Raw genomic sequence first — 26,608 nt, forward strand, 5'->3', positions numbered from 1 at the left:
TTTCTTTTGTTGTGGGGTTTGGGGGGCTGCTGGGATGTGCTGTGGTGCATTTGTCTCGCGGGTTTGTTTCTCTTTCTTTACTCCTCTGCATGTCTTTTGGTTTATCTTTCTCATTGCATTCATCTCGGGGCGTTTTGGCATGGTCATGATGATGATGGTTGGTTATGAGGGATGCATTATGAGGAACGGAAAAAAACCCAAGGAATGATATTTGGTTGACTTCAATTTATGGAATGACAGTTCATAAAATGGCAGTGTTTTCTGCCCCTCCCCCCCCCTCCGCTTTATCTCGCATGCCCCGTCAAGCGTGACCCGGAAATGGAAGTTGGAACCTGAACGACATCAGCATGTGCTTCTACCCTCTTCTCCATACCCACTCATACATACCTAAAGACTGTGGCACATGGTGTGACAGACTGTTGCCCGTATACTCCGTCCGGTGTCGTCAAGGCCGAGCCGACTTCAGTTCCCTACCCCAACCGGCTCCATCCCCCCCTTCTCCGGTGGCCCCCCCTCCCCCCCGCGGCGGCATCAACCGCGACCGCCGCCGCCCTCGACGGGAGCCCGAACCCCCTTAAGCGCGGCGAGGGCGTCCCGCAGGCGATGGGTGGTGCCGCCCTCGACCTTCTGGAAATTCGCCGGCGCGTAATCGTCGGCGCGAAGGGTCTCCCACACCTGCTCCGCCAGCTCATCCCCGTGAGCCCGGGCAGTATCGACATCTAACCTCCAGTCAGCCACCGCTACTCCCATCAGAAACAAGGCGGAAGCAAAGAAAAAGGAATCAAAGAAGAAGGAAGCGGGAAAGAAGGAAAGAAACCTACAAAGACGGCACACTCCCACATTGAACTCCCTTACCGCCTTGGAGACGTCCTCCCCAAAGCGGGCCGTGCTCCTGTCCCACCACTGCTGCTGCAGATGGCTGGGCGTGGCCAGCAGGGCGCGCACATCGCGGTGCTGCACCCAGGCGTCGTGGATGGCGCGGTCTGCGCGCGCACACAGGTCGTCCAGCTCCCGGCGTAGGTCAGCTAGTAGGGAGCCGGCCTGGGGGCTGTCGGATGGGGGAAGGTTGTTGGCGGTGATGGAAGACATTTTCTTTTTTGCTTTAGTTGCCTTTTTTTCCGTTTGTCCTTTGACTTTTATTTTGAACTTTGGTTTGTGAAGGAAGAAAAGAGAAGGAAAAAGGATTTGGTGTATCCGGTCACCGATGCCATCCCTATATACCTACTATCAGAGAGGAGAGTGGCACCATTGGAACGTAAACGCCGCGTCATGGACTCATCTTTGGCTGCTTCTGGCCCCTTCTCGTGACCGTAATGTCAGAAGGTCTGGCGGTTCTGGACGATTGAAGTGCGAGTTGATCAGATGAGTGCGCGTATTGCCCCCCGTCCAAAGAATGACAACTCTAGGTCTGAAGCCCTAGATTAATGTGGTTAGCTACCAAGGACTTGAATATAGCAATAAATCACACGCTCAAGAGTAAGACACTTGCTTGTACGCTCTGATATGGTATGGCTGCCTAGGTAACTAACTGCATACCACCATATCTACCTACAGAGAAGTATGCCAACATCGTTTTCTAGGTCAACTCATGTCGCAGACGCTCGTTGGAGTCGTATGATAATAACGTCGTGCTCTGCAATGTCCTTCGAAGCTAGGGGCGACAAATAAATCATATGATGTCGGCAATATTACACACTGGTCTTTAATCCATTGCTTCCTTCGAGGAATAGCTCTATGTTCAACGTTGACATTACGGATTCACATGACTGCTCCTGAGCGTGGGCTGATGGTTTGTTTCGACTGTGTTTGCCACTGGATCGATCTAGAACTGTTGCTAAGGGTAGTGAACCCAGAGGACCGACTACCCACACTATCCAGCGCCGCCATCCTGGATTTGGAACAGCTATTGATGACGACAGCTTGGCTGGTTGTAAAGCTTTCATTGGATTGAGGGCCTCCAGAGCATGCAGTGGTCGCTGCCAGGCATATGCCGAACTGGGCAAACACATATCCATTTGAGGTGATGCCGGCTCGGCAACTCGCGAGGGGCGAAATAAATTGGAGACAATCTGTGGTGAAACGTCATTCGCGGGGCGCAGTGGAGGATTGTGTGATTGCTGCTAGAAAACTGCAGTAACGGACCCTGGACAGAACGGGATATTGCCCGTGTCTTCACCCTGCTGCGGCCTGAGGACGCGGAATTCGTTGATCACCGTTCCCACTTCTCCACGCAAAGAACGGGTTTGCTGTCGTGCAACTTTCGAGCAGCACAGTGATTGGACCATGGTGCGCCCGGGCGATATCGCTGACACTCGTTCTATCCTCCCCCATGAGATCGATGGTGGTGGGTGCCATCCATTGCGTGCCATTGTGGTCCGCCGTGAGGGATAAAAATATGTTGAATCGATGGTGGCCCGAACCAACGGATATTAACTCTGATGGCGTCGGAACCAACAGGCATCGGTTCGTAAAATTTCCCAAAACAACCACCGACCGGTCAACTTCCGGCTCAACGAACCTGGTCAGTGCCATCGCCCAGCGCCAGTCAACCAGTCGTCCAGTCGCTCCTGGAACAAACCAAGCACATGCAAAAGACGAGATCGCTTCGGCGACTGCCAGGCTTGGTTAGAGCCCCGAGCAGCGGGGTAGCGTGGCATTCCCGCTGGCTTGGGATCGAAGTGGACTCTTGGGGTAATTTAGCCTTGGGCTGGTGGGTTGCTAGCTCGACATTGGCGTGGTGTGGTGTGGTGGGTGGGAGCAAAGACGCGAAAACTAAAAAAAAAAAAAAATCCAAAATCCCAGGTGCGGTCAGTGCTCCGTTTCAATCAATTTCCAATCGTCGGGGCTGCTGTCCGTCGCTCCGTCATCTCATCGTCCAACGCCTTGCGATCTCCACTTCCCCGATCAACAGAATTTAACGGGGCGATCCCCCAGAGTGTGGATTTACACAATAACGACGTACGTATCAGAGGGGCTCTGAGGGGTTTTGAGGGTGCATCATCAAGAGAGCCACCGACGTGGTTCCGGAGCCAGGTCCTGCGGCTTGTTGCGGGATCGACATTGCGAAAGGGGGAAAACGGACGGTGGCTGCATGGCGTGCAGCAAAACGTGGCTGGCAACCGTCGAACATCTGCAAGGCTGAGGCTGTTTTGGGGTTAGCATCGCTGGAAGCAGCCGAACCTGGACGGTCCGGGGCAGAAAACGGGTGGGCGAACAGGTTGCATGCTTCGGGCCGTTTTCTTGGGTCTGCAGCGAACTGTGCGTGTGTTTCACCTTTGAAGAAATGCGACATCTCCCACACACATCTTGACTTCACATTTTACACAACGACATCCAACACGCATCTATCTGTGGATAACAAATGAGGGGAGAAACCGGCACACCGGCAACCTCAATTCCGCGCTGGTGACTGTTTGAAGAACCAGGTTCAACCACGTCTGGAACTGCGTCAGCCCAACAAGGGACTTGTCGGATGCTGACCGCATCCAGGTATGTTCTCCGCCCCACCTGCCCCGACTGCAGGGCCCAGACTTGTCAAAGCGAAAAAAGCGAAAAACACACAACACACAAGCATGGACACACACAACAAACAATGATGCGAGCAAGGAGGTGCAGGTGCAACCGCCCAACCGGGAGATGGAGCAAATGAGGTATTTTCCAAAGAGGGAAATGAAGAACAGAAAAGAGCAGGGCAGGTCGATGCAATCATGGCACCGCCTGGTGTCGGGCATGAAAACGAAAATGGCAAAATGGCAGAATGGGTGGGTTGGATGTTTGGATCGGTCTTCCACTTTCCATCGAGGTTCCATCAATTCGAAGCTCACTGCAGCTCCCCCCTCTGCAGTCAGATGCAAAAGAAAGCCGGGGAGACAGGAAAGACAGGCTATCGAGTCCAAAGCCCCACTACTCCCCCCAGCAGTGGCACCGGCCTGGAGCCCGGGGTATTGGGGTACCGGGTTTGAAGTGTGCCAAGCGGCTACAGGGAGCAGCTAAGACAGGGGTGGCCTGCACAGACCCCTGACTGGATGCGGAGGAAAGGGCCAACCAAGAGGGGGGTTGCCTTCGCTCCCCGCCAGCAATTATTGGCTGCCAGTGGTTGTGAGCCATGTCTAGCCTGAAAGCCGCCAAATGAAGGGAGGGGCAGTGACCAACAGCAACGAGCAGCGACACTACAAGTTGAGCTTCCAGCCGTGGGAATAATCGTTGGTGTGCCTGCGATTCCTTGCGTTCCATTGTCCGGCCCGTGCTCCCCTCGGGTTCCTGTTCCCTCACCCACTCCATCCTCCCCTCCCCCTCATTGCCACGCGAGGAGCCGACTGCACACCCTTGGCGGCATCTTTCATTAGTTCCCTTTAACCATCCTCGTGTGCCTGCGCCGCCCCGTCCTCGTGGCTTCCTGAACGCCTTTGTCTCAGCCGGAAATAATTGAGGTGACTTTGTTGCTTCGTTGCTTCATTGACTCTCACTATCACCCTCGAACGAGTGGGGGGGGCGATCAGAGTCAGCCTTAGTCAAACGGAACCTTCCCGTTGATCCGCTGTCGTCGCGTGCCGCATGCCGATCCTAGACTCGAGCTCGTACTGGGACAACCGAATCCAGCCGATTGCTCACTCCGAATTTTATTTTCTGCAAAACATACACACACACCGCACGGAGCCGACGCAAAGATGGAACCATACGCCCACACGGCGGATGAGATGGATGACATGGTGTAAGCTTGAACCTGGGAGCTTGCAGTCAGGGTTTCTTCGCGAGAAACCGTGGAGCAGCGGCCGCTAACATGATACGTGCCGATGCAGGAATAAGCTAGGTCGTTTGAACTCGAGAGACTCCAGCTCGTCACGTCATACGTCGTCAATGGCATCATCAATAGACGACAGGTATGACGGCCGGCGACGAGTCCCATCCGGCGGAATGCCTGTGCCACGCACGCCTGACTCGCCGCGCTACCTTGGCCAAGACGACGTATATCGCATGCCAACCTACGAGCTGGGGCAGCGACCCGCGAACTCGGTTTCTATGCAGCCTCCCGGAACACCAAGGGCACCACAGTTTCACCGGAAAGATTCGTACGCCTCAGAACGACGGCCATCCAAGGGTTCCTCGGCCGGCTACAGCTTGTACCCCGCAGCCCCCAAACCGCCCATAGCCAAGCCCTTGCCGCCGCTCCCCGTGCTGAACCGCCAGGGCTCGCATCGGGCTTCATCACAACCATCGCTAGACGGGTCCGACCTGGGATCTGGTGACACATCCAGATATTCGCAGTCGTCGAGGGGGAGCACGTTGGAGCGGGTATCCTCATCCGGCAGTGCCGCGTCGCCTCCAGCCGCTCTGGGGCCATCACCTGTCATGCCTAGCGGCGAGTACCGTGCACGGCCGCAGCTGATGCAGCCGGTGCAACCGGTGCAGCCAATGCAACAGCAGCACGGATCCTCGCCCGTCCACTTAGTACCGTGGAAACAACTCGTCGCCGTCAAGGACAAGCACCTCAAAGAACCCACCGTTTATTTCTTCGACATCTCCACCTCCTCCGCGACCCTTGCCAGCAAACATGGCAACAACATCATCCGGATATGGTCCGTCGGCAGTGGCGAGGTGCAAAATAACCTGAAGATATCCTGTTACACCAACGCCCAGCCCCGCTCGCGCGAGTATTTCGTCCGAAGCCACGCCATCCTCTCGGAAACCTCCAACCTGATCGCCATCGCCACCGGCTTCGGCGACACGCTCGAGATCTGGGACTGGAGCAAGAAGAAGCGCCTCCAAACCATCGACAACGCCAACCGCTGGGCCGCCGTGCGCTCCAACGTCATGGAATCCGGCTGGTGCCCACTCGTGACGTACAACAGCAACACCGACACGCTAGACCTCTACTCCGCCACGCACAACCCCAAAAAACCCTTCAAAAAATCCCGCTCCATCGACTTCAGCAAAGCCACCAACCTCCCCATCCTGCCCAAATTCCCCGAACTCGCCTTCTCCGCCACCGGCCCCCTCCTCGTCACCGCTTCAGGCCCCCGCCCCCCCCGGCCCCGACCACCCCCCACCGGAGCGCGAAACTCTCCTCACAGCCTGGGAGATCCACGACGGCGCGCCCACCTCCAACACCCCCTACAAGGTCGTTGCCCCCTGGCAGCACGCCGAGCTCGACACCGCCCTGCCCTCCGGGCTCGCCACCTACGGCTCCGTCGCCGTCTCCATCTGGATCCCGGCCTCCTACCGCGCCGTCCCCATCCCCGGTCGCGGCGGCTTCAACCTCGCCCCCGCCGCCGTCCACCACCGCCACGTCCTCGTCTGGGACTTTTCTGCGTCGTCGACCAAGACCTTCCGCATCCCCAACGCTACCTCGTGCGTCTCGCCGGATTGTCGCTTCGTCGCCTACTGTGATGCGCGCGGCGTGGAGAGTGGGGCGCGCGGGTGCTTGGCGCTGGTCGATGCCATGACGGGACGGCAGTTGTGGTGCTGGCCCGATCCAGGAAGCGGGGATTGTTGGATTCCGCGGAGGATGCTGGCGTGCGGGCCGGCGTTGGGGGATTTGAGTCTGGTCACAGAGATGTGCTTTTCGGCGGATGGCGGGTTTTTGTTTGTGGGCGATGCGGAGGGGGGGATTGGTGTGTTTGAGGTGAGGGAGGGGGCGCCTGGGAGTAGTGGCGGGGAGGTGGGGTTGAGGGCGTTGCGGTGAGGTGTGGTGGGATGGGATTGATGGGTGAGGTTGGTGAGATGAAACGCAACGAGATGTTAGTGAGATGAGATGCGGCGAGATGACCATGGGAGTGGGTGGGTGGGTGATGAGATGAGTATTGGATGGTTCTTTTTGGTTATTGTAATGAGATTGGATCGGTTTGGGGGGAGGGATATATTGCTGCTGATGATGGTGGGGGCAGCGAGGATATATAACTCGGCTGGGATCTCGGCCGTGTCAGGGCCAGAGGTGATACGTGTGCGTCTTATGTATAGACTGGCTTGGCTGGTGGGCGGGTCTGGTTAACTGGTAACGGACGGGGGTATAGGGTTGGCCAGGTTGGCTACCTGGGCAGGGATGGAGTCGGAGTTTTTCGGTGGGCTGGGACTCTGGGAGAGACCTGAATGGTTGGGTGGACGGGCGGGCCAGGGACGGAAAACTTGCCCCTCGGCGCGCCGATGTCTGTCTGCCGTGCTTGCTTGCTGCCATGGCTGAGACCTGTTGTAGAAATTGAGATGGGTTTATGAACATGCCCTCGTCTTCGTGATTGTTGGGTTGATAGGTAGCCTCTTCTCCGATATGGCCAGGCTCTTACTACCATGGCCAAGCTCTGTAAGTATAAAAAAAAAAGGAGGAGTACCTCCTGTGCGTGCCGGGTTGGTAAACAGAGAAGGACAGGGTTTTGGGTATGTGGAGGTATTATTAAGAGTCGGAGAGGATAGCTTGCCTTTTCTCTGAGGCTAGTCAGTCGCAGCCGTCATAACAGAGAAAGGTCACGGTGTGTTGTGTCTTCCCGGCACCCGTCGAACACTTGATAACATGATGCTCGACGGACCGGAAGAATCCGGGGCTTGAGAGGTCCTTCGGCGTGCTTGTAATGTAACTAGTAGCGGTTTCCATGCGGTTAAGGCAGGATAAGATCTCATTTTCGTGGATCTTATCTGCCCAGGTGGGGTAGATGGAAAAGGAGTAAGTCTGGGGCCTGCATCATGTTGCTCGGGCCGAGTTCTTGGCCTGGGTTTGGACCGGTTCGTCCATACGAGAAGAAGAGGATGGTAATTAGTGTGAAACAGATGGTTAATAGTCCGTTTCAGAGACATTAGAAAAAGTATAAAGGACAAGGTGAGTTCACAAGACTCGATTTCTCTCTCTCTCTCTCTCTCTCTCTCTCTCTCTCTCTCTCTCTCTCTCTCTCTCTCTCTCTCTCTCTCTCTCTCTCTCTCTCTCTCTCTCTCTCTGTCTCTCTCTCTCTCGTTTTGTTTTGGTGCAGACTTTAGCAGGACTATCTTCCATCTTTTTTGTCCTCCATGTCTCCTTTATTTCTGTCTCTTTTTTGTACAGAGACCCCCAGAGTTATTTGAGCCTCGGTCATCTCCAGAGTGATAGAGGGTCGACGTGGAAGGTGTTGTGCCACCGAAGGTAGTGTGGCGAGCGTGGCAGGCCTCGGCCTGGATATTGATGTCTATCTGTTGGGTGGATTCAGGTCGCTCTCAACTCGGGCCTAATGAAAGGTTAGGTGGTGATCACGATGGGAGTGGGACAATGTTTGATGTGAATAAGAAGCCTGTTGCTGCCGGCGGGTAGTAGGAGAAGAGCCCAAGCATACCGGAGGCATATCATCACCGCCCCTTGGCTCGTCCCAGTTGGGGTAGCCGGGGATGTGCACCTGGGCGCTCCACAGCTCACCAAAGTCCATATCAGCCACAGGCACGAATCCTCTGCCCTCGGAAGGTCCAGCACCCCAAAATTCGGTGGTCGAAGTGCTGGCGCCAGACCTACTCGACCGAGCAGGAACCTGTCTTTGCCGTAACCCCCCGCGCGATGAAGGCCCATAAGATGGCAGTGGTGCTTGTGTAGGTGGTGTAGGTGGTGTAGGTGGTGTAGGTGGTGCGGGTGGTGCAGGTGGTGCAGATGGTCCCTTCTGCCTCCTGTTGGTGTGAACTCTCTTCGAGGCTTTTCCCGCGTTCAAAGCCAAACGCTCGTTGCTTCTTTCGACCCACTCGTCGGTGACATCCACGCCCTCGTCGTCGACGACTGTCGGTGGGTGGTGTTAATACTTGCTTGGCCAGGGGAGCATGGAATAGGTAGTCAGTATACAGCTCACCTCGGTAACCAAATTTCATGACAATTTCGTCGGTGGTGTATGTCCAAGCCTCTTCCTTCTCATGGCATTTTGGCTTAGGCCATCTCCTGACGAAGTGCTTGACCATGACGGGCTGGCGCTTTTTTTTCCCTTTCAACTGCAACGGGTTCTCCTTGAATACATGCGTATGGCGGGGGCCCTCGCACTGAACGATGTAATAACCTGGGCCTGCCGCGGGGTATGGAAAGATGAAGTTAACCCCCTCAACCTCATCCCACTGTATTGTGCCCTTTATGGTGCCTCTCTGCCGAGTATGGATGCAGTTAGCATATCAAGGTTCATCGTTAGGGTGTGGTGTAAGGGTCTTGGGGGTAAATCGAACGACTAATACCGGGTTCGAGGTGGCCTCGGGCGAGGGGAAATCATAAACAGTGTTTGAGGGCCCTTCGTGACCTCGCCGTGTCCTTCGTGGTTGGAACTCGGGAGAGCTGGGTCTGCCGTCGTGGGTTCGTTTTCTCTGAAGCGTTTGACGAGTTAGCGACGTTTTTAAGTTTGACGTAACAAGGGGACGAAGGGAGAGAAAAACCTTGTGATGATTTGGCCGAGGGTCGTCGTTCCTAGGGGGTAAATGGTTGTTTGCTTGGACGGCGTCATCGTCCGATGCATCGCTCTCATCACTATCCGGCGCATCGCTCTCTTCGCCTTCCGACGCATCGTCCTCTTCATCGTCGTCCGAGTCGGAGTCGAGGGTAACCGGCTCGATCATGTAATTTTTAAGAAAATTCCCCAGAATTGGAGAGATTCTGAAGCCTCCCTTCTCGCACCAGTGTTTGAGAGAGGATTCGCAAATCTTCTGGCTGAAGGCCTGTCTGTCGAGCACTGTGGCCCGGCAAAGCCTTTCTGCTTCGGCTTCGGTTTGGTTGCTCCGTATCCAAATGGACATCGCCTCCATTGTGGCACTACCCTCCTGTATGGCGGACTCGGTGGCTTGGATAATTCGGTCCTCTCCCCGGGAAGTTGCCTGAGCGGAGGTTTCGTGGTACAGCTTCTCCTGCCCGTCCTGAAGGGAGCGGTGGACGGTTTTGATAATATTTTCGTGGCTATCGGGGAGTTGCTCCATGGTAGGGAAAGACTGACGGTTGAACTTTCCAAGCTCAAGGGTCGAAGCTAAGTATTAAAGACACAAGGAAAGGTGACTTGAGAAAGTGAACCCCAGTATCAAGTTTCGAGGCAACATGCTGCTTCCTTTATAGACGCCCGTAAAGGCGGCAGCAAGGGCGGGAATACACGGCAAAATCATCCGAGAAAGCAGAGAAACCGAGGAAAACAAGAAACTAAAAAGGTAACAGCAATGTTCCAGCCTCGAAGGCAGACTCAGGATGCAGCTGAATGCGCTAGGCAAGGCCGACCCCGTATGGTGGCACAGGAGCCAAGCAAATAGGGTGGGGAGTATCGGCCACTTACAACGCGGCCGGTTAACCCAGGTTTCAGATCGTAAGCTCGGGGGGCCAGTAGATAGTGTTTGTGGGAAGGGGGAGGAAACTGCGTTGGCAAAGACGCAATCCTACAATAGAGTTAGAGGTACCCCAAGAGTCTCTTTTCGCCCGTTTACTCTCCTATTCTCGACGGCGCTGAACGTCTGGGTTGAGCTGAAGCACTTCCGGACCTAACTAGAAGAGCCTTCACCGCTACGGTAACGGCGGACCCACCTGATGGTAGGCCTTTTGTAGCTGTAGACGGGCAATTTTAAAACCAGCACTGTGTGTGTTGGTACTATACATGGAGCTTCGGCCTTCATACCTACAACAACTGTACAGTGTTTGTCTGCTTGCCAGCACCGTTGAAGCTGTACGAAAAGCGCCTCAATGGAGATGATCCCCAACAGAACAGGGAAATCCTTGTAGCTCGTTGCTCACCGGTTGCCGTTGGTATAGCGAGGCGCTCACATCCTGCTATAGATTTTGTACAAGTTCGGTTAATTCTGACTGCATTATAACAGTATGTAGGTAGGCTGTTTTGGTAACCAATCCCTGAAGGCTATTGGGTTTTCGTTAACTGTGATATTCGCTTTTACTGAGAGGAAAAATAATATGACGGAGCACTTTTGGTGGGAGCATGGCCTGAGAGAGGGGGGCAAGGCTTTCTTGGAGCCGCCGAACCCCTGCTAAGCGCCTTCGGTGTTGACCTGTTGGTTCCAGGTTATTCAACAAAATTCAAGGCGCAGGGGGGCTATGCCAGCTTGGGTAGTTGTAATTCTAAAGGGGTGTCTGTCGATTTATTCCCGTCGTGAATCCACTCTGCATAATTTCGTTCTCAAAGCCGGAGAAGTTGAACTCAACCTCCCAACTTTTACCTAGTTAGCACTTTCCTTGCTTAGAATGGGTGCATTTTCTACAACAGACGTTCAAATACTCTGTTTTGTAAGGTGGACGCCACAACCCAGCATTACTCACTTGTCTACAGCTACCAAGTTACCTTATGCCGAGTTTGTTTGGCTTTCGCAAAACAACCCGTACGACATGACCCAAGCGCTGCTCGCACTCGCTCAATAGTACCTACCCAACGCACTATCGGACGGTCGGTGACCGACACTTGATCAATTTTTTACTACCTTTCTTTTTGTTATTTGCAATAGATATAGTAGTGTCCCGCATCAAGGGCAAATAAATCTATCACTAACATTGAAGGTACCAAAGGTAAGTAGAATTTTCCTACGACGGGATATCCATCAGACAAAGATGAACGAAGTTGCCAAGGTGGTGTGGTAGGTTATTTGCACGTTTAGGTACTTTGATGTTAATGCGGCTGTCTTATTCAATACCTCATTGGATCTCGAAGCTTGAGGCAGGGGATTTGTGGGAACAGGTGCATGAACATGGGTGCTTGGCGCGGGTCTCATCAGTGTCATATATCATTAGTTCAGTATCGTACATAGCCAGGATGTCAAGTACACCCAAAGTCAAACCCCAACGCTAGGTAGATGACCCGCAAGTCTAATCGGCAAAGATCCTCACCACCTTATCCACGCTCGTCGTCGCAACAAGGCAGCGGATCTGCACCTCAGACGGAGCCGTCTTCTCCAGCGGCCCTGTATCCTCAGCACCCTGATCTGCCCCTTTCTTGACGATGCCCGGTGCCCAGCGCAGACAGGTGATGAACTGGCCATGCGCATCGGCAAGCACCTTCACGCAACGCCCGTCGTCACCAAGATCCCAGCACCGCAGGGTCTTGTCGTCGGCGACAGAAAGCAGGTACTTGCCGCCTGGGTGAAACACAAGACCACTTACCCAGTTGTCGTGGCCTACCAACGTCTTGATGCAGGTGCCCGTGGAATTCCACAGCTTGATGGTCTTATCCCGGGAGCCGGTCGCCATGAACTCTGCCGTGCTGGTCGAAGGCGGCGGCTTCTTCAGCCCGGCCAACGCTGCCATGTGGACGTAGGACGCCGGCGGGGCAAAGGCACAGCACCGGATACCGTTCTCGTGGCCGACCATAACCAGCTTGCTTTCCGGGTCTGCCGCGGAAATGTCCCACAACCGAGCCGTCTGGTCGGTGCCGGAAGACAATAGAAAGCGTCCGTCCAGTGAGGGAACCACGTCCCGCACCCAGCCGGTGTGGCCCTGCAGTGTTTTTATGCAGTACCCGGCCGTGATGTCCCATACTTTCAGCGTCTTGTCTCCGCTCGCGCTGACAAGTAGGTTTTCGGATCTAGGCCTGCTAGTGACGAACCGGACCGCACTAACGCTGTGATCATGACCGGTCAAGGTCCGGGTATTCTTGTACTCGTCTGCTGGGTCCCACAGCTTGATGGTCGAATCGGAGCTGCAAGATGCGAGAAGGATAGCGCCCCTTGGGCCCCCAAAGTCGATGTCCAGTACGGCCCTCGTGTGACCCTTTAATGTCCTTTCCAGCTCGCCCAGTTCCCAATCCCATATCTTGACAGTGGAATCATCGGACCCAGAGGCTAGTGACGAGAATACCGGGTGAAATGCAAGGCAGTTGACGATGGCTTGGTGGGACTCAAGCGAGTGTCGAGGAGGCGATCTTGGAAGCCAGCTCGTGGGATCTTTACGTTTCGAGAGGGATGCCGGCGTTGAGTGTTCGAGCTCGGATTGCAATGCAACGCTTCTGGACTCAAGATCCATTACCTGAGTTGAAGACCCAGTTAGACATTATTTCCCATGACAGTAAAGAGCGGCGGGAGTCCAGCACGAGGCGAAGCTGTTGAGAACGTACCTTTTTCTGTAAACGGACCACGCTTGTCCATTTCTTCTCGAGTAGGCTCTGGTATTTGGCTGTTTTCTCCGCATCGAAGACATCTTCTCCAAGGCTCAGCTCCTCCCTCAATGTAGCGGCGGTGGTGGACAGGTTATTCGCCGTCAGGTACGCAACGATCGACTTGTGCCTGCCGACATCGTCTCAGCTCGGATCGTAGGTACGGCTGCGGCCCAACGCATACGTACAGTTCGTCGGCCTGCCTGCTCGTCAATACGGGATTCATGGCGAGAATGACCGTAGCCTAGAGAGGGTTCGCGGCCACTCCCGTCTTCAATCCATGCCCTACCCTGGCGATGGCCGTCGGGTTTCGAAAAGAATGGGAGATTTAGATGTCGGGAATTGGCGATCAGGCGCGCCAGTTCAGGCCCCACTTCAACTGTTACCATTCAAGCTTAAATGCACGGACATCTCCCCAACCCCGGCCCATCACCGCCTCCCTACCATCTTCGGCACTCGTCGCTCTTTTAGAAATAGTTAAATACTATTACTGGTATATCAAGAGCGTATCGCACCACCTTACAGTGGCGAAACAAAGCAGTACCTCGCATTATCCATCAGGCCATTCCCTTCCCAATACCTACCAAAATCCTTAGCAGCTCCATCCCATCCAAGCAGATCAGTAAAGAGTGGAATATAGATGCGAGCTCGTTCATTTGGCCCCGGGGACAACGGGCGTAAAAAAAAGAAGAAAAAAAAGAAAAGGGAGAAAGTCCCCAAACAGCCCCAGTAGTTTTTCCCAACGCACAGACGCCAAACAGAGGAAGGCCACAACCCCAAGAGAAACACCACAAGTACTTGTCGCAGCAAGCATGGATACCCAGAGGCCCGCGGACAGCGAAGAGAAAAAGAGAAGAAAAATAATAAGATATTTAGCCTTTTGAGCCAGGCACTGTGGCTAAACCCAACCAAAGAAAGAAAAGAAAATGCCGAGGAAGAAAGGCCCAGAACGGACCCCAGACAGAAAAGGCATATGACAAACTCCAGCTCACTCCCCCAACACAACCCAACACAACCCCTTCACTCCCCCCTCCCCACCCTCCTCCCCCTCCCCGCGCCGCCACTCGCCGCACTCTCCCCCACACCGACCTCCTCCTCCGGCACGCCCACACCCACCGCACTCCCCGCAGCACTCGCCGTGCTCACAGCCCGCTGCCTCGCCACTTGCTGCTGCTGTTGCGGCAGGGACTGTGCCTGCTGTGGTTGCGATTGCTGGGACTGTTCCTTCAGCGCAGCTGCGTCCCGGACCAGCCGCTCCAGCTCGCGGACGCGGCGGCGCAGGGCCTCGTTCTCGCGCTTGTACTCGTCGAGCTCGGCGCGGCGGAGGGCCGTCTCCTCGTACCGTGATGTGGCCGGTAGGATGCCCGGGGATAGCTCGCTTGCGGTGGTGGTGGTGATTGGGGTGATGGCGGCGGAGGTGGGGGTTGTGCCCGTGCCTGTTCCCGATTGTGACCGCATCGGCATAGGCATGCGTGATGTGAAGTAGCCTGGGAGGGAGCCGGGTTCGCTGCCGGGGGTGGCGTGGTGGTGGTGGTAGGGGTGGCTGCTGCTGCTGCTTCTGTGGGCGGCGGGGGACGGGGAGCCCGTGCGGCTGCGGCGGGAGGCGCTGCTGTTCTGCCGGCTGAGGGCGATGCCGCCGATGGCGATCGGGGTCTGGGCGGTGGGGCGGACCGGCACCGGGGAGGAGATGCCCGCGAGCGAGGTGGTGGAGACGGAGCCGGCGTTGGCGGTGAGGCTGCGGGCGCTGGCGCTTGATGAGGTGCGCTGGTGGCGGACCGGCTGGTAGTGGCTTGTGCCTAGGCTGGGTTGGGACATGTCACCCCACTGGCCGGGCTCGGTACCCGACGCGCTAGCCGATGTGGAGGAGGCGTTCGAGACGACCGAAGCGTTCTGCGCGGCGCGGAGGATCGAGAGTTCGCGGGTGAGGCGGTTGACCTGGGCAATGCGGTGTCAACTGGTGCATCGCTGGTGTGGGCCGGGGGGCGTTAATTCTCGGTGTTTACATACCACCGCTTCTTGTTCCTTTTCAAGTTCAAGATGGAGATCTGCCGCGGTCAAGGGGCGCGGATGCCGTAGGGGTCCGGGCCCGGGCCCAACACCAGTATTATCGTTCATTGTAGGGCCTGGAAACGAGGTCGACGCCTGAAAACCCGGAGACGGCAGACTCGGCGGAATGGAGGCGTTGACGGTGCTCTGGTTCGAGGGGAGAATGTTGAGCGAAGGTGAGCCCGGGGCGGGCGGGGGCGGCATTTGTTGAGAAGATGCTCGGCGCGACAATCCTGCGAGTGCGTGTGGTGAGGGAGGTACCGAGTTGAGATCGGGCATTGCGAGGTCGTGGTTGATGGCGACGTTGGCGGTAAAGGTAAAACACTAGCTGGATGGGAGAGCAACGGCTTTGTACTGCCGGTCCACCTCTAACCTGAGTAGGGAATGAATCGCGGTGTCGCGGTAGGTACCCAAGTTCTGACCTCGAGTGCGATGGTGAAGGAGTGTTTCACCAGCTGGCGGTCAAAACAAAAGAGACCAAATAACCTAGTCAATGAATGGCATGGTACTATGGCCGTTTATGCGGCCTGTGGTGGTTTTGGAGAAGGCGGAGGAGAACGGCAGAGAGCCCCACCCAACCGTGACACCGAATAGAAGACCCCACCTTGAGTCCACCGGCAGGGGTTGCATGCCAAGAAGATGGGACCACTGAAGGCAAGCGGCAGCCAGCAAGGTACTGCCGAAGGTCATGATGTAATGCTTTGGATGACGGATGAAGAGGAGCCCTGATGTCAAAGGGCAGGTTCATCGCATATAAAAGATGGACAACCCTAGCTCTTGCTCTATATTCAGTTTATATCTCAACAACAATCCACACTTAGAAGTAATTTTGCAGACGAAACTCATCATCTCCCATGTAAGCGAACTTGAGTCCTTTTCTTGGCAATTGTTCTAACACATCGCGACCTCAGCTTCTTTGCAGAACTGCGCAGTACCATCTACAAGTACTTAAGCAAATCCAATTCTCTCAACAAATCCAAAATGCCCGAGCGCGGTCAATCACCTCCCCCGGAGCGGTCCACGGGCAAGCAGATGCATGATGCGCCTGGATCCGGCAAAGGAATCGACGACGCCACAAACAAGGAGGACGTTAACAAGAAGGCTATTGAGGTTGGTTTTTCCCTTGAGCTGAAATGCTGGGCATTACGCTAACACAGAGTAGCATTTGACATCCAACCCAAGAGGTCCCATGGAGGACGAGGTTGAGAAGAAGTTTGAGAAAGGGTTCCACCCAAGTGAATGAGCGGTGGTATGATGTTTTGCTGGGGCTTGGCAGTCTTCAATTTCTATAACTACTGTATAGTTAGCATGTCTCAATCCAACAACGTTTAGAAACCACAGGACAAAATACCCCCCAATAAATTTAGGAGTGACTCGTCATGGACACATCCTCATAGTGGATATTTCTGCTTTCGGACAATCGTCATCTCCTGTGGCAGACCTTTCCCTCATCCACAATCACATGCATAAAGCGAAGATGCGCGCAGCTCAGCCACAGTGTTCAGAGCGGGCAGTGCCCCGCAATCAGGAGATGACGACATGTTCGCCCCTCCCCCTCGAACAGCTCCTCCTTGGCAACGAACACGCGCGTCCGAACTCCCAGCCGACTAGAAAAGTGCCGAAACATCTTGCGCTTTGGATATTTCCTTCCAGAAACATCATACGATTGTCGTTTTGCGTAACCCAAATTGCGGCAAATCCTTAAAACACCCACACAACCATTCACTCCAACTCAACACTTCACTTGTGCATATCAGCAAAACATCACCAGTCGCAGCTCTCAAGATGGCGACTACCGTTTACGTCAAGAATGTCGGCAGCCAGACCGACGATAAGGAGATCAAGGACTTTTTCAGCTTCTGGTGAGTTGCGTCCTCTTCGGGACCTTACCCCCTCCCGTCGCACACAGTGCAGTACACTAACCCCGCCCAGCGGCAAGATCGCCTCCATCGACATCACCACCGAGGGCAGCCTGAAGTCGGCCACCGTCACCTTCGAGAAGGAGACGGCCGCCCGAACCGCCCTCCTCCTCAACCACACCCAGCTCGGCGGCAACGAGATCACCGTCACCGGCGACAACATCTCGACCCCCCCGCACGAGTCCTCCGGCGGCGTCGCCGACACCAGCGAAACCGACCGCGACTCGGTACTCACACAGGAAGAAAAGCCGCGCAGCCGGATCCTGGCCGAGGTTCTGGCACACGGATACCTGGTGGCGGACCAGGGCCTGCAGAAGGCGATCGCGCTGGACGAGCAGCACAACATCACGTCGCGCTTCGTGGGCACGCTGCGGCAGCTGGACGAGCGCACCCACGCGACGGACCGCGCCCAGGCCGCCTACGCCAGCTACGGCAACTACGTCATCCCCCCGGCCAACTCGCTGCTCACCGGCCTGGGCTCCTACTTCGAGAAGGCGTCCAACACCCCCACGGGTAAGCGTATTGTGGACTTTTATACCACCAGCCAGCGCCAGGTGCAGGATATCCACACCGAGGCGCGCCGTCTGGCGGAGTTGAAGAAGGAGGAGACGGGCGGGAGCTTGTATAAGGGGCTTGGGCTGGACAAGGTGCTTGGCCGATTCCAGCAGGGCGGTGCGGAGAGGGCGGCTGCCGCGGCCGAGGGGTCCGAGAAGAAGGATGTTCCCGGTGGCGCGCCGGCCGATGCGGTGGCGACGGAGAACGCGCAGAAGCCGGTTGCGCCGTCGGGGACGGGGAATCCGGAGACCATTCACTAGGGAGATCAGTTGGAGGGGCGTAGTTTGGTCTTGTTTCTTTAGCCGTGTGTCTGGGTTGGGATTTATAGTATCGCCTCCTTTCTCGTTGTCTTGCGCTGCGTTTCATAGTACCGGGGAAATTGGCATTTGAACTTGTTTTGCCCTTTGCTATCTTTGCTTGTCTGTTGCTTGATCAATGAGCTAACAAATCGGTATCGTAGTCATTGGGCTCATGGTTCCTATTTCTCTCGCATCCGTCCATTGAGTTAGCTGTTTTCCCACCTTTATTATCTACGCCATCTTAATGACACATGGACTTTGTTTGTGTCCTCCCCGTTACCTTCTTTCCACAGAGTGACGACCGCTGATGATCTTTGTTCCGCTGTGGGCTGAGTTGGCAAGAACTCTTTCCCGCTCACGTGACGTCAGCGGCAGGGTTAAGGTGGAAGTACGGAGCGTCAAACCCTCCTTACTCCCAAAACCCAAATCGCATTCGGAATTTCATCCACACACCCCACCGTTGCACCTGCAAACCTTCACCAAACCTCGCTTTCAGCAATTAATCCACTTCGCATGCAACAACGGGAATAAGATTGTATTCAGCCACATTACGCCACGTCTTGCGCATCAAGCTTCTTCCGGTTAGATCATCCTTAATTGTACCGATCAGCTTGTCACTAACATTCTTTTCAAGCGCACCTGTCTCGAGATTGTACCGACCGGCCGTTTTCCTGTTTTGAAAAATATAAGGATCTCATCATCATCGTCAGAGTTATACTCATTGGCTTCAGACTCGCTAGTCTCAGGCTCCTCCTTAACTCTTTCCTCCTGATCCTTCTTTGTCACCTTGTCCTGCTCTAACCTAGCCTTCTTCGACAAGACAGAAAGACCCCCCACAAGCTTCGAGCTTGACGCAATGGCTGTTAACCCCTGGGTATCTGATCGAGCACGTTTTGCTGTCTTCTTGACAGCTAGGTCCTCCCTTTCCTCCCGTACGACAGGGTATAGTTTCTCCTTGAAGAGATACAGAGACACATTCTCATCAGGCTTGACATTCCCCCTATTTGTTGTTGCATTGTGAAGGTCACGGAATGTGACAGGCCTCTCTGGATCAAGGCTAGTCACCTCAGATACTTTCTTGTTCTTGCCAGCTGAGAGTTTGCCGATGAATCGAAACTCAGATGGTGCAAACTTCTTGGCCCTGCAGGCATTGTCAAGCAAGTACCGGATAATGTGTTCGTGATTGGCAAAGTGCTGATCAAGAGGCACTTGGACTGGAAGACAAGAGCTGATTGAGCCAACTTCAGTCCATCGACGAGTCTCCTGCCCCCCGATGGTGACAACATCCACATCCACAGCGAAGACCTCCAGTGTAATTGAGATCACAACTGGAGAAGGTTGAACAGGCTTGACGTTTGGGTTTGGAGAGTTGCGTTCGGCAAGAGCAGTTGAGTGAGCTTTGTTGAACCCAGTAAGTGCCTGCCCCGCTTGAGATGGACGAGGGGTAGTTGTAATATCAGGAGTCGACTGGGTAGGCTGGACAGACTGGCTAGGTTGGGCAGGAGGTATAGCGACAGGCGAAACAGGGGTTAGGGCAGAATTGGCTGAAATTCCATGATCCGAGTCGTCGTCAGAAACGAGGTCGAGCAGGAGCGTAGTCTTGCATCTCTTGCAGACCTCCGTGAACTTGGCGTGTTCCGGTAACAGGGCAAAAGGGGTCCAACATCTGGTGGGGTAGGGCAGGAGTGGTTCGATCAAGCGTGATTGAACGCAATCAAGCTTGAATAAATGTGTCTTAGAAGGAAAAAAATAGAGTAACTAAGATTTTAAGAAATAAATATGTGGGCGATGAAGTTTAAATATTGAAAATCAAAAAGGATAACTAATCCTTGAAAAAAGAATTTGTTTCGGTGTGAATTATATTTGTGGAATCTTTGTCTGCCAACCCTGACGAAAATTTTTCCTTGCAGGTGACCCAATCTTGGGACATGGGTTTCACGGAGTTAACAGGAAGAAGAGGAAAGGACTTGAGCTTGGATGTCAAGTCTTTAGCGCTCTCATTTTCCCTGTCTGTCGGCCACTGTTCCTTGCCTCCCTAGCTAGGCCTAAAAATATAGACCAGCCCATTTCACCTCCGCTGTCTCTTCGAGGGGGTGGTGCTTCTCCGAGCTGGGCTCGCCTCGCTCTCTCTCTTCTTCTCCTTCCGCAAAGCAATTATCTTCTCCGCAAGCTGAAGTTGCTCCCGTAGCTCCTGTTCCGACATCTGCTGCCCCATGGACATCTTGAAACCCGGGTACTCCTTGTACTCTTGCTCAAGCAGCTCTTCCTCCTTGGCATTGATAATTTCTAAACTTATTAGCAAAAGAAACCACCTAGAACCTTTGAAGAAACTGACCTTGACGGAGCGAGCATAAGTGGCCGGTACCAGAGTAGTAGCAATTGGTGCATGCACCATTAAGGAACGCCATACCCGGGCAATGGCATCTAACTGCCGGCCCAGTGCTGTTGCTTGAGGAGCATTGCTGGCAGATATTGCGGGAGGGATCGCGCTCGGTGAAGAGGTAGGTCGCAATAGCCGTACATTGCATCTGGGCGTCCAGCTTCCAGGGCGCATCACTCACAGCTGATCCTTTCCGGAGCTGCTTAGGAATCCAGAGCTGCTTGACAACCTGGGAATGTGATTAGCGATAGAGAAAGATTTTTGAAATGGAATCGATTTGTCTTACGCCATCAGCATCAACGATCGCGCGAGCTATGTTCGAGCTGCACTGGCGGAGCTGGTTGACAATCCATGCTGTCGTCATAATGTCTGTCTCGCAGTTGCTACGAAGGTCGGGAGGATTGGGCAATGTGACCCCTTTGTATGTGAAGAATGACATCGGCTTCGGAGCCATGGTCTGCTTGAGCCGCGATTGATGAGCGAGCAAGAAACTTAGTTTCTAGAATTGAAAACTTACAGGTCTCGAAGTCGCGGGCGAGGTGGTGGGCAGGACATTGTTAGCGACAAGCTCGTCGGTACAATCAAGGATGATTGAACGTCATGGAGCTTCATGCGCGGGAGGCGGGGTAATGTGGCTGGAGATGATCTGGTTGCCGTAATTGCATGCGAAATGGTTTCAGTTTGCAATCGGGGTTTGGTTGGGGCTTCTGGCACTGGTGGGGTGAACCGAGTGAAAATTTTGGAGGCGATTTGGGTTTTGGGAGTAAGGAGGATTTGACGCTCCGTATGGAAGTGTCAGTGCGAACGAGCGATGGAAACTTGCCCTGGAACCCGGACCATGTTCATGAATTATTTTCCGGATAACTATGCACACTAGTTAATTATTCACTCGCTCTCATGCAAGCTTTCGTTCCACTTTGGTGTTTTCCACATCGGCACGCTGCTGTGCAGTGGCGATCCAGCGGGTGTGCGTCGTAGCATGAGGGTCGGACTAGCAGGTTGGATCGGTGACAACCAGCCAATCCCCACTGTTGACTCTTTTCTTTGCAGCTGTGGCTTTCGAGGCATATCACACTATCTTGCGATTTGTGGAGTTGTGAGTCGATCACCAAAGCGCAACATCCATCTGCCCACTCTCAGACAAGCCACCCAGCCACCTTTGTAAGATTTCCACGCTCAAAAATACCCCCACCGTTACGTTGCGGACGTTTCTACTATCCTTGGGAACCTAACGCCATGAAGGTAGAGAGCAAGATTGGTAATCTCAGCGAGAAACGCTTTTGAATCTGTCATTCGACATACCTAGACGTACCAGATGATATCTTGAAGCGCTCGAGGCCGAACGATAAATTGGGGTTTGCGGGCTGTTTGCAAGTTGCAGCTCCCAAGCATAATAAGCAAAAGGATGGAGATATGATTCGTCTCGGCGATTTCGATCCATCTGCAAGTAAGGTAAGTATCTTCGCGCAGGTCTCAAATTCAAAGTTCGAACTTCTGTGATTCGCCAACAAGGCTCGCATGCACGATACTTATGCAAGGATATGTTCAGCTGTCCACACACGGCCACGTCACTCTACACCTACAGGCGAAGGCCAGCTCTTGTGCGACACAGGTTTTTGACGTTGCGGCTGAGAGAGGATGGGGCCGTGGATACCCCTGAAGATGGCAATGGCTGTCCGAAGCTTCGGTTGTCGTGAAGCCAACTCTGTCCCTCACAAGCTTCGAATGGTGACGCAGACGACGACGCAATCAGCCTAATTCGAGTGAGCTTTGACATCGATTTGCCCTTGCAAAAATCCCTTACTTCGGGATGGTCACCGCCAAACCGCTTCGGCTCCTCGCCGGGGCTTCCCTCGTGGTATACGTTGCCGCTGATGCCGGAGATGATTTCTCCAACAACTTGTTTTCTGGCTTGGCCCCGAACGTGAGGGATTCAGACCGCACTAGGAATGATATGGCGCTGACTCGAGTGTCATTTATAGGCTGCTGGCGCTGTTCGGGGAGAGGGTCACCATGCAGTTCATGAGCCAATCTACAGGATGGGCCGACCTCATCATCCTGGCAATGGCCCCGCTGGGTATCATCACTGCAATTGTTGGGGCCATTAGGGTTGGTGGCCCGACGTGGCTTCGGGCCATCATTGGAAGAGCAAGAGAGAGCCGGGCCGTCGTTGAGGCCGAACTGATGTCCTCGACTTCGCAAGAGGTGTGCGAGCTCTGGAATGGTCGGGAAATTGTGAGGGTAATGGGAGCGGGACCCATCCGTGAATTCATCATCTTGTTACCCGGGGAGGATGGCAAGGATCGAGAGCCGGTAAAGGAGATCCAGGTGAAAGGATTGAAGGATTGCAAGAACGAGGAGCAGGAGACTGAGGACTACGAGGCCGAGGATCAGTATCTCAAAAACACGGTTAGCAGCCCAAGCCTGCGCTGCCTGCCGAATCTAAGTGCTAACAGTTGTCCTAGTGCATACGTTTCGAGACAGCATCTTCGACCCCTCCAAGATAGTCGGGATGTTTAAATCGATCCTCAAGAAGAACTCTCCACGCAGCGGAGATCCCGAGGTTGCTTTGCACGAGGCCCCTAATGGCATCAATGCCAATGTGCCTAACATGGGCAACGATCCGGGACCTGGAACCAAACCTGACGGCCGTCCGGTCGCCGCGATTCGGAATCTGGACGCACCCGCCCCTAGCCTCACGCTCAACGTACAAAACCAACTAAGCAGAGGGGAATTGTATCTCGTTGCGGCGCTCGGTACTCTCCTTCAGTTCGGCGTGCTCGTCTTCTCCGGGTGTGCTACCTATCACCCCGCCCTCAGATCTAGGTGGCTCAAAGTTGACAACCCCGCCGCCGACTACGCCTTTCCCTGCAACGCCGCGGGGACCCTGCTCTTGGTGACGGGTGTGCTGATTTGTGCCCACGTCGTCGAGGGCAGCACATCAGAAACAAGATACCGACCGGTCGAGGGTGAGGCTCGTGTCGTGTGGCTCCAAAAGTCTGGTACCGTCAATGACCAGGCCTTCGAGTCATTTGCTGTATTCCCCGGCAACCACAATCCCTGATTACAACGTCCCAGCGCTGGGACGTTGGGGGTTCAAAACCCATACTTGGAGAGGCTGTCGCCGTCATCGGAGCAATGGTCAGCCTCTGTGGCTTCGTCGCGCAGTTCGTTGGGCTGCGCCTGCACTGGTCGTCATCGATCGCCCAGCTCATCGCAGTTTCCATCATGGTGGGTCTCAGAGCGTTGGTTCGCCGCAATCTGGCACAGTTGCCGGCGTCTCGCCGCTTACTTTCGGGCCACGAAATGGACTGGCTGGCCATGACTCTCGCCGATGATGACGCGAGAGCTTCGCGGTTGAATCCCCCCAAGGACGATGGGGATACCCGGCCCGGGAACGACGGAGATAGCCCCCAGAACGGCGGGGAGTCGAATCAGCAGAGCAGGCCATGGGATTGGAAACCCACTGCGGTTGAGGATCCGGCAACCCTCCCAGCCTACCAAGATGCCAATGGATCGGGTAATTAGGGCCCAAAGGGCAATGACGCTAAGAAGAGACCTTGGTGAGGTGGCAGGCTGGCAGGGGCCAGCGTCCACCGAGGCAATCGCTCTAGTTCGTGCGATTGAAATCGCCATGGACACACTCTTCGACACGGAATCAGAAGGAAATGACAAATTTATCTGGCATCTCCCCATTTCCAGCTCTTTGGAGGGGTTTCCCCGCGAAAAGATAACCTTTCGTGTGGAGCGATTCAAAGCGGGCACTGGAAGGCTTTCTCCGACGAGTTCGAGGCTGCGCTCTCATTGTGGCTATACTCGGTGGCCGAGCTCGAAGACACCCCCGATAATGATCTGGGAGGCGACAACCAACAACTGACGCCTGGGGATCGCCAGACAAACGAGTGGGGGCGCCTCGAGTTCAAACCTATGCGATCCAAAGATGATATGTGGCTGCGAATCAAGGGAAAACAGGCAAAACGCAGCCTCCAACTCCTAGGCAAATCCACCGAGACATTGGTTCGGAATCTCGGGTGGTGGATACCTAGAATCAATAGTTATACCAGCGTTATTGGGGTGCGCATGGACAACGAGCGGACGTACAGTGACAACGTGATCAAAGTGGACAACCACCGCATAGTCGGATATGCATCCGATTGGGGTCCTGGCTTGTTTATATATACAAGAATCCCATCGACTTCGACGTTGGCACTTCCCTTGGCGACGACAGTTCTACTTCTGGCGATGATAGTTCTGCTTCTGGCGATGATAGTTCTTCTGACACGGATAGACCTACCTGGACCATAGCCGCCAACTCATCCACCCCCCTGGCCACCCTATTTGCCCAGCACATGTTTACCACTTTCATGCGGGCAGCAGCAAAGATGAAGTCACCATTCCCTGGTAGAGCGGACATTCGGCCTTTGGAGAGGGACAACGCACCTTCGACATGGACGTCGTTCGCACTACGCAACGCCAAACTCCACAAAATGGTCCAGGACATCCAAGGCACCGGCCTTGGAAGCCTGGAAGACGTCTACCTGGCCATCATCTCACCTCTGAGTATTGAACGAAAGTTGCCACAACCCGACGCCATCATTGAATTGGCACGAAAGCACGCCAATACGCATAAGCAGTCAAGGCAGCTGAGACAGAGTGAGATGACGAGTGTTTACTTGTGGTTTATTCGAGTAGTGAAGGGGCTACAAGAAGATATAATGATCCAGGCACTCGCCCTTATGATGGATCACTTGAGGGCTTCTATCGATACCCTTGAGCTATTGGAATGTCAACACGTTCACGGCTCAGGCATTCACGACTCAGGCATTCAACTGTTGAAACGTGACAGGGAGAAAATTACAAAAGTGCTGCAGGATGTTGACGCCGGAGTGTTGGCGTTCATGTTGAGACTATACCAGCTACAAGGACGACCTTGGAATTGTCCCTTGCTCAAATTGCCTAGCCCTGTTGATGCTTCGTACTTGATTCGGAAGCTCAGGGACCTTGGCCTCGACGTTCATGTATGGGCTCTGGACCGCTCCGACCGAAGCCCCACCTCAGTTCTTCTACGTGGCATGGAAAATGTACGGGGTTTAGAGAAGAGAGACATGCTCGATTGGACACCACTCTACTATACGATCCAGCATCAACAGGACGGCAAACTGGCCAGCTGCCTGGGCCAGAGACCGGACGTCAATGCACGAGACCTTAGCGGACGAACACCATTGCATTATGCTTGCCAGGGTCTCACGACGTCCAAGATACAACTTCTCCTGCAGGCAGGCGCGGACATAAACGCACGAGACGACGCTGGAATGGCACCTTTGCACCATGCAGCCCGCTCCGGGAGTGGCGAAGGGGTGCGATTGTTGATCGAAGCTGGGGCAGATGTAAACGCGGTAGATGGGTTTGGAAATGCCCCACTGCACGATGCTGCGTATGCGGGAAGTAAAGCAACTCTAATGGGGTGTTTAGAGTATGCGAACGTCAAGTTGCGCAACCACAGTGGGAGGACGGCCTTGCATCTGGCTGTGATAGGGGAAAAGGGTAGTGTTGAGGAGAGGCAGGAGGTAGTCAAAGTCCTCATGGAGAGGGCGGGTGTCGACAAGGAGGCAAAGGAGTTCATGAACCTCACGCCGCTACATTTGGCTGCTCTATCTAGGCACAAGGCCATCGTCAAGCTCCTTGTCGAACAGGGCGTTGATAAGGAAGCTAAAGACATATATGGTGACAGGCCATTGCATTTGGCTACTAGATTTGGGCACCAGGCTATTGTCAAGTTTCTTATCGAACAGGGCACTGACAAGGAAGCTGGGGACAAGTATGGTAGAAGGCCATTACACTTGGCTGCTGAACATGGGCAGGAGAATGTTGTCAAGCTGCTCATCGAACAGGGCACTGACAAGGAAGCTAAACGCTATCGTGGTGGTATGAGGCCATTACATTTTGCTGCTGAACATGGGCAGGAGAATATTGTCAAGCTTCTTATCGAACAAGGCGCTGACAAGGAAGCTAAATGCGAGGTTAGCAATGAAAGGCCATTGCACTTGGCTGCCAGGAAGGGGCACGAGGCTGCCGTCAAGTTTCTTGTCGAACAGGGCGCTGATAAGGAGGCTAGAGACTATAGTGGTCGAACGCCGTACGAGGCTGCTATTGAGGCGGATAAAAAAGGTGTGTTGGAAATGCTTGTTGAGGCTGTGATATAGTGCAAGGTTATTTCTCGTTCTGTTGGTGTTAATACAGAATGCTCCCATCTGTTGTTGTGTGATGTGATTTACACTATTGGTATAGATATATGTGCGACATTGCGCCCGTATTCCCTCACGTATTCATAGCGAAGCCTTATTAATTATGTACAATGCTACATTGCTG

At 54.3% G+C, this 26,608-nt stretch overlaps 10 protein-coding genes across 10 annotated transcripts; 5 read left to right on the top strand and 5 right to left on the bottom strand.

Annotated features, from left to right (window-relative positions):
- Positions 1-531: 531 nt before the first annotated feature.
- On the bottom strand, positions 532-1,089 carry CHGG_08873 (uncharacterized protein; the record flags this gene model as incomplete). Its single annotated transcript, XM_001226799.1, has 2 exons — positions 532-740; positions 822-1,089. 2 exons carry the CDS (start codon positions 1,087-1,089, stop codon positions 532-534), a joined length of 477 nt encoding a protein of 158 aa, XP_001226800.1.
- Positions 1,090-4,667: 3,578 nt separating this feature from the next.
- On the top strand, positions 4,668-6,682 carry CHGG_08874 (uncharacterized protein; the record flags this gene model as incomplete). Its single annotated transcript, XM_001226800.1, has 3 exons — positions 4,668-4,711; positions 4,800-5,796; positions 6,014-6,682. 3 exons carry the CDS (start codon positions 4,668-4,670, stop codon positions 6,680-6,682), a joined length of 1,710 nt encoding a protein of 569 aa, XP_001226801.1.
- Positions 6,683-7,998: 1,316 nt separating this feature from the next.
- CHGG_08875 (uncharacterized protein) lies at positions 7,999-9,885 on the bottom strand (the record flags this gene model as incomplete). The annotated part of the gene is made up of 4 exons (XM_001226801.1): positions 7,999-8,148; positions 8,289-8,716; positions 8,787-9,069; positions 9,352-9,885. 4 exons carry the CDS (start codon positions 9,883-9,885, stop codon positions 7,999-8,001), a joined length of 1,395 nt encoding a protein of 464 aa, XP_001226802.1.
- A 1,873-nt stretch (positions 9,886-11,758) lies between these two features.
- Positions 11,759-13,266, bottom strand: CHGG_08876 (uncharacterized protein; the record flags this gene model as incomplete). Its single annotated transcript, XM_001226802.1, has 3 exons — positions 11,759-12,913; positions 13,002-13,170; positions 13,229-13,266. 3 exons carry the CDS (start codon positions 13,264-13,266, stop codon positions 11,759-11,761), a joined length of 1,362 nt encoding a protein of 453 aa, XP_001226803.1.
- Positions 13,267-14,060: 794 nt separating this feature from the next.
- On the bottom strand, positions 14,061-15,365 carry CHGG_08877 (uncharacterized protein; the record flags this gene model as incomplete). The annotated part of the gene is made up of 2 exons (XM_001226803.1): positions 14,061-14,975; positions 15,048-15,365. The coding sequence occupies 2 exons, from the start codon at positions 15,363-15,365 to the stop codon at positions 14,061-14,063; spliced, it is 1,233 nt and encodes a 410-aa protein (XP_001226804.1).
- Positions 15,366-16,067: 702 nt separating this feature from the next.
- On the top strand, positions 16,068-16,329 carry CHGG_08878 (uncharacterized protein; the record flags this gene model as incomplete). The annotated part of the gene is made up of 2 exons (XM_001226804.1): positions 16,068-16,196; positions 16,249-16,329. The coding sequence occupies 2 exons, from the start codon at positions 16,068-16,070 to the stop codon at positions 16,327-16,329; spliced, it is 210 nt and encodes a 69-aa protein (XP_001226805.1).
- A 542-nt stretch (positions 16,330-16,871) lies between these two features.
- On the top strand, positions 16,872-17,820 carry CHGG_08879 (uncharacterized protein; the record flags this gene model as incomplete). Its single annotated transcript, XM_001226805.1, has 2 exons — positions 16,872-16,948; positions 17,019-17,820. The coding sequence occupies 2 exons, from the start codon at positions 16,872-16,874 to the stop codon at positions 17,818-17,820; spliced, it is 879 nt and encodes a 292-aa protein (XP_001226806.1).
- A 538-nt stretch (positions 17,821-18,358) lies between these two features.
- Positions 18,359-20,794, bottom strand: CHGG_08880 (uncharacterized protein; the record flags this gene model as incomplete). Its single annotated transcript, XM_001226806.1, has 6 exons — positions 18,359-18,476; positions 18,578-19,525; positions 19,932-20,128; positions 20,421-20,468; positions 20,526-20,622; positions 20,757-20,794. 6 exons carry the CDS (start codon positions 20,792-20,794, stop codon positions 18,359-18,361), a joined length of 1,446 nt encoding a protein of 481 aa, XP_001226807.1.
- Positions 20,795-22,252: 1,458 nt separating this feature from the next.
- On the top strand, positions 22,253-23,767 carry CHGG_08881 (uncharacterized protein; the record flags this gene model as incomplete). Its single annotated transcript, XM_001226807.1, has 3 exons — positions 22,253-22,648; positions 22,743-23,208; positions 23,259-23,767. 3 exons carry the CDS (start codon positions 22,253-22,255, stop codon positions 23,765-23,767), a joined length of 1,371 nt encoding a protein of 456 aa, XP_001226808.1.
- Positions 23,768-24,726: 959 nt separating this feature from the next.
- CHGG_08882 (uncharacterized protein) lies at positions 24,727-26,571 on the top strand (the record flags this gene model as incomplete). The annotated part of the gene is made up of 2 exons (XM_001226808.1): positions 24,727-26,407; positions 26,528-26,571. 2 exons carry the CDS (start codon positions 24,727-24,729, stop codon positions 26,569-26,571), a joined length of 1,725 nt encoding a protein of 574 aa, XP_001226809.1.
- Positions 26,572-26,608: the final 37 nt, after the last annotated feature.

This window comes from Chaetomium globosum, genomic scaffold (assembly GCF_000143365.1).
Source record: "Chaetomium globosum CBS 148.51 scaffold_6 genomic scaffold, whole genome shotgun sequence".
NCBI lineage: Eukaryota > Fungi > Ascomycota > Sordariomycetes > Sordariales > Chaetomiaceae > Chaetomium > Chaetomium globosum.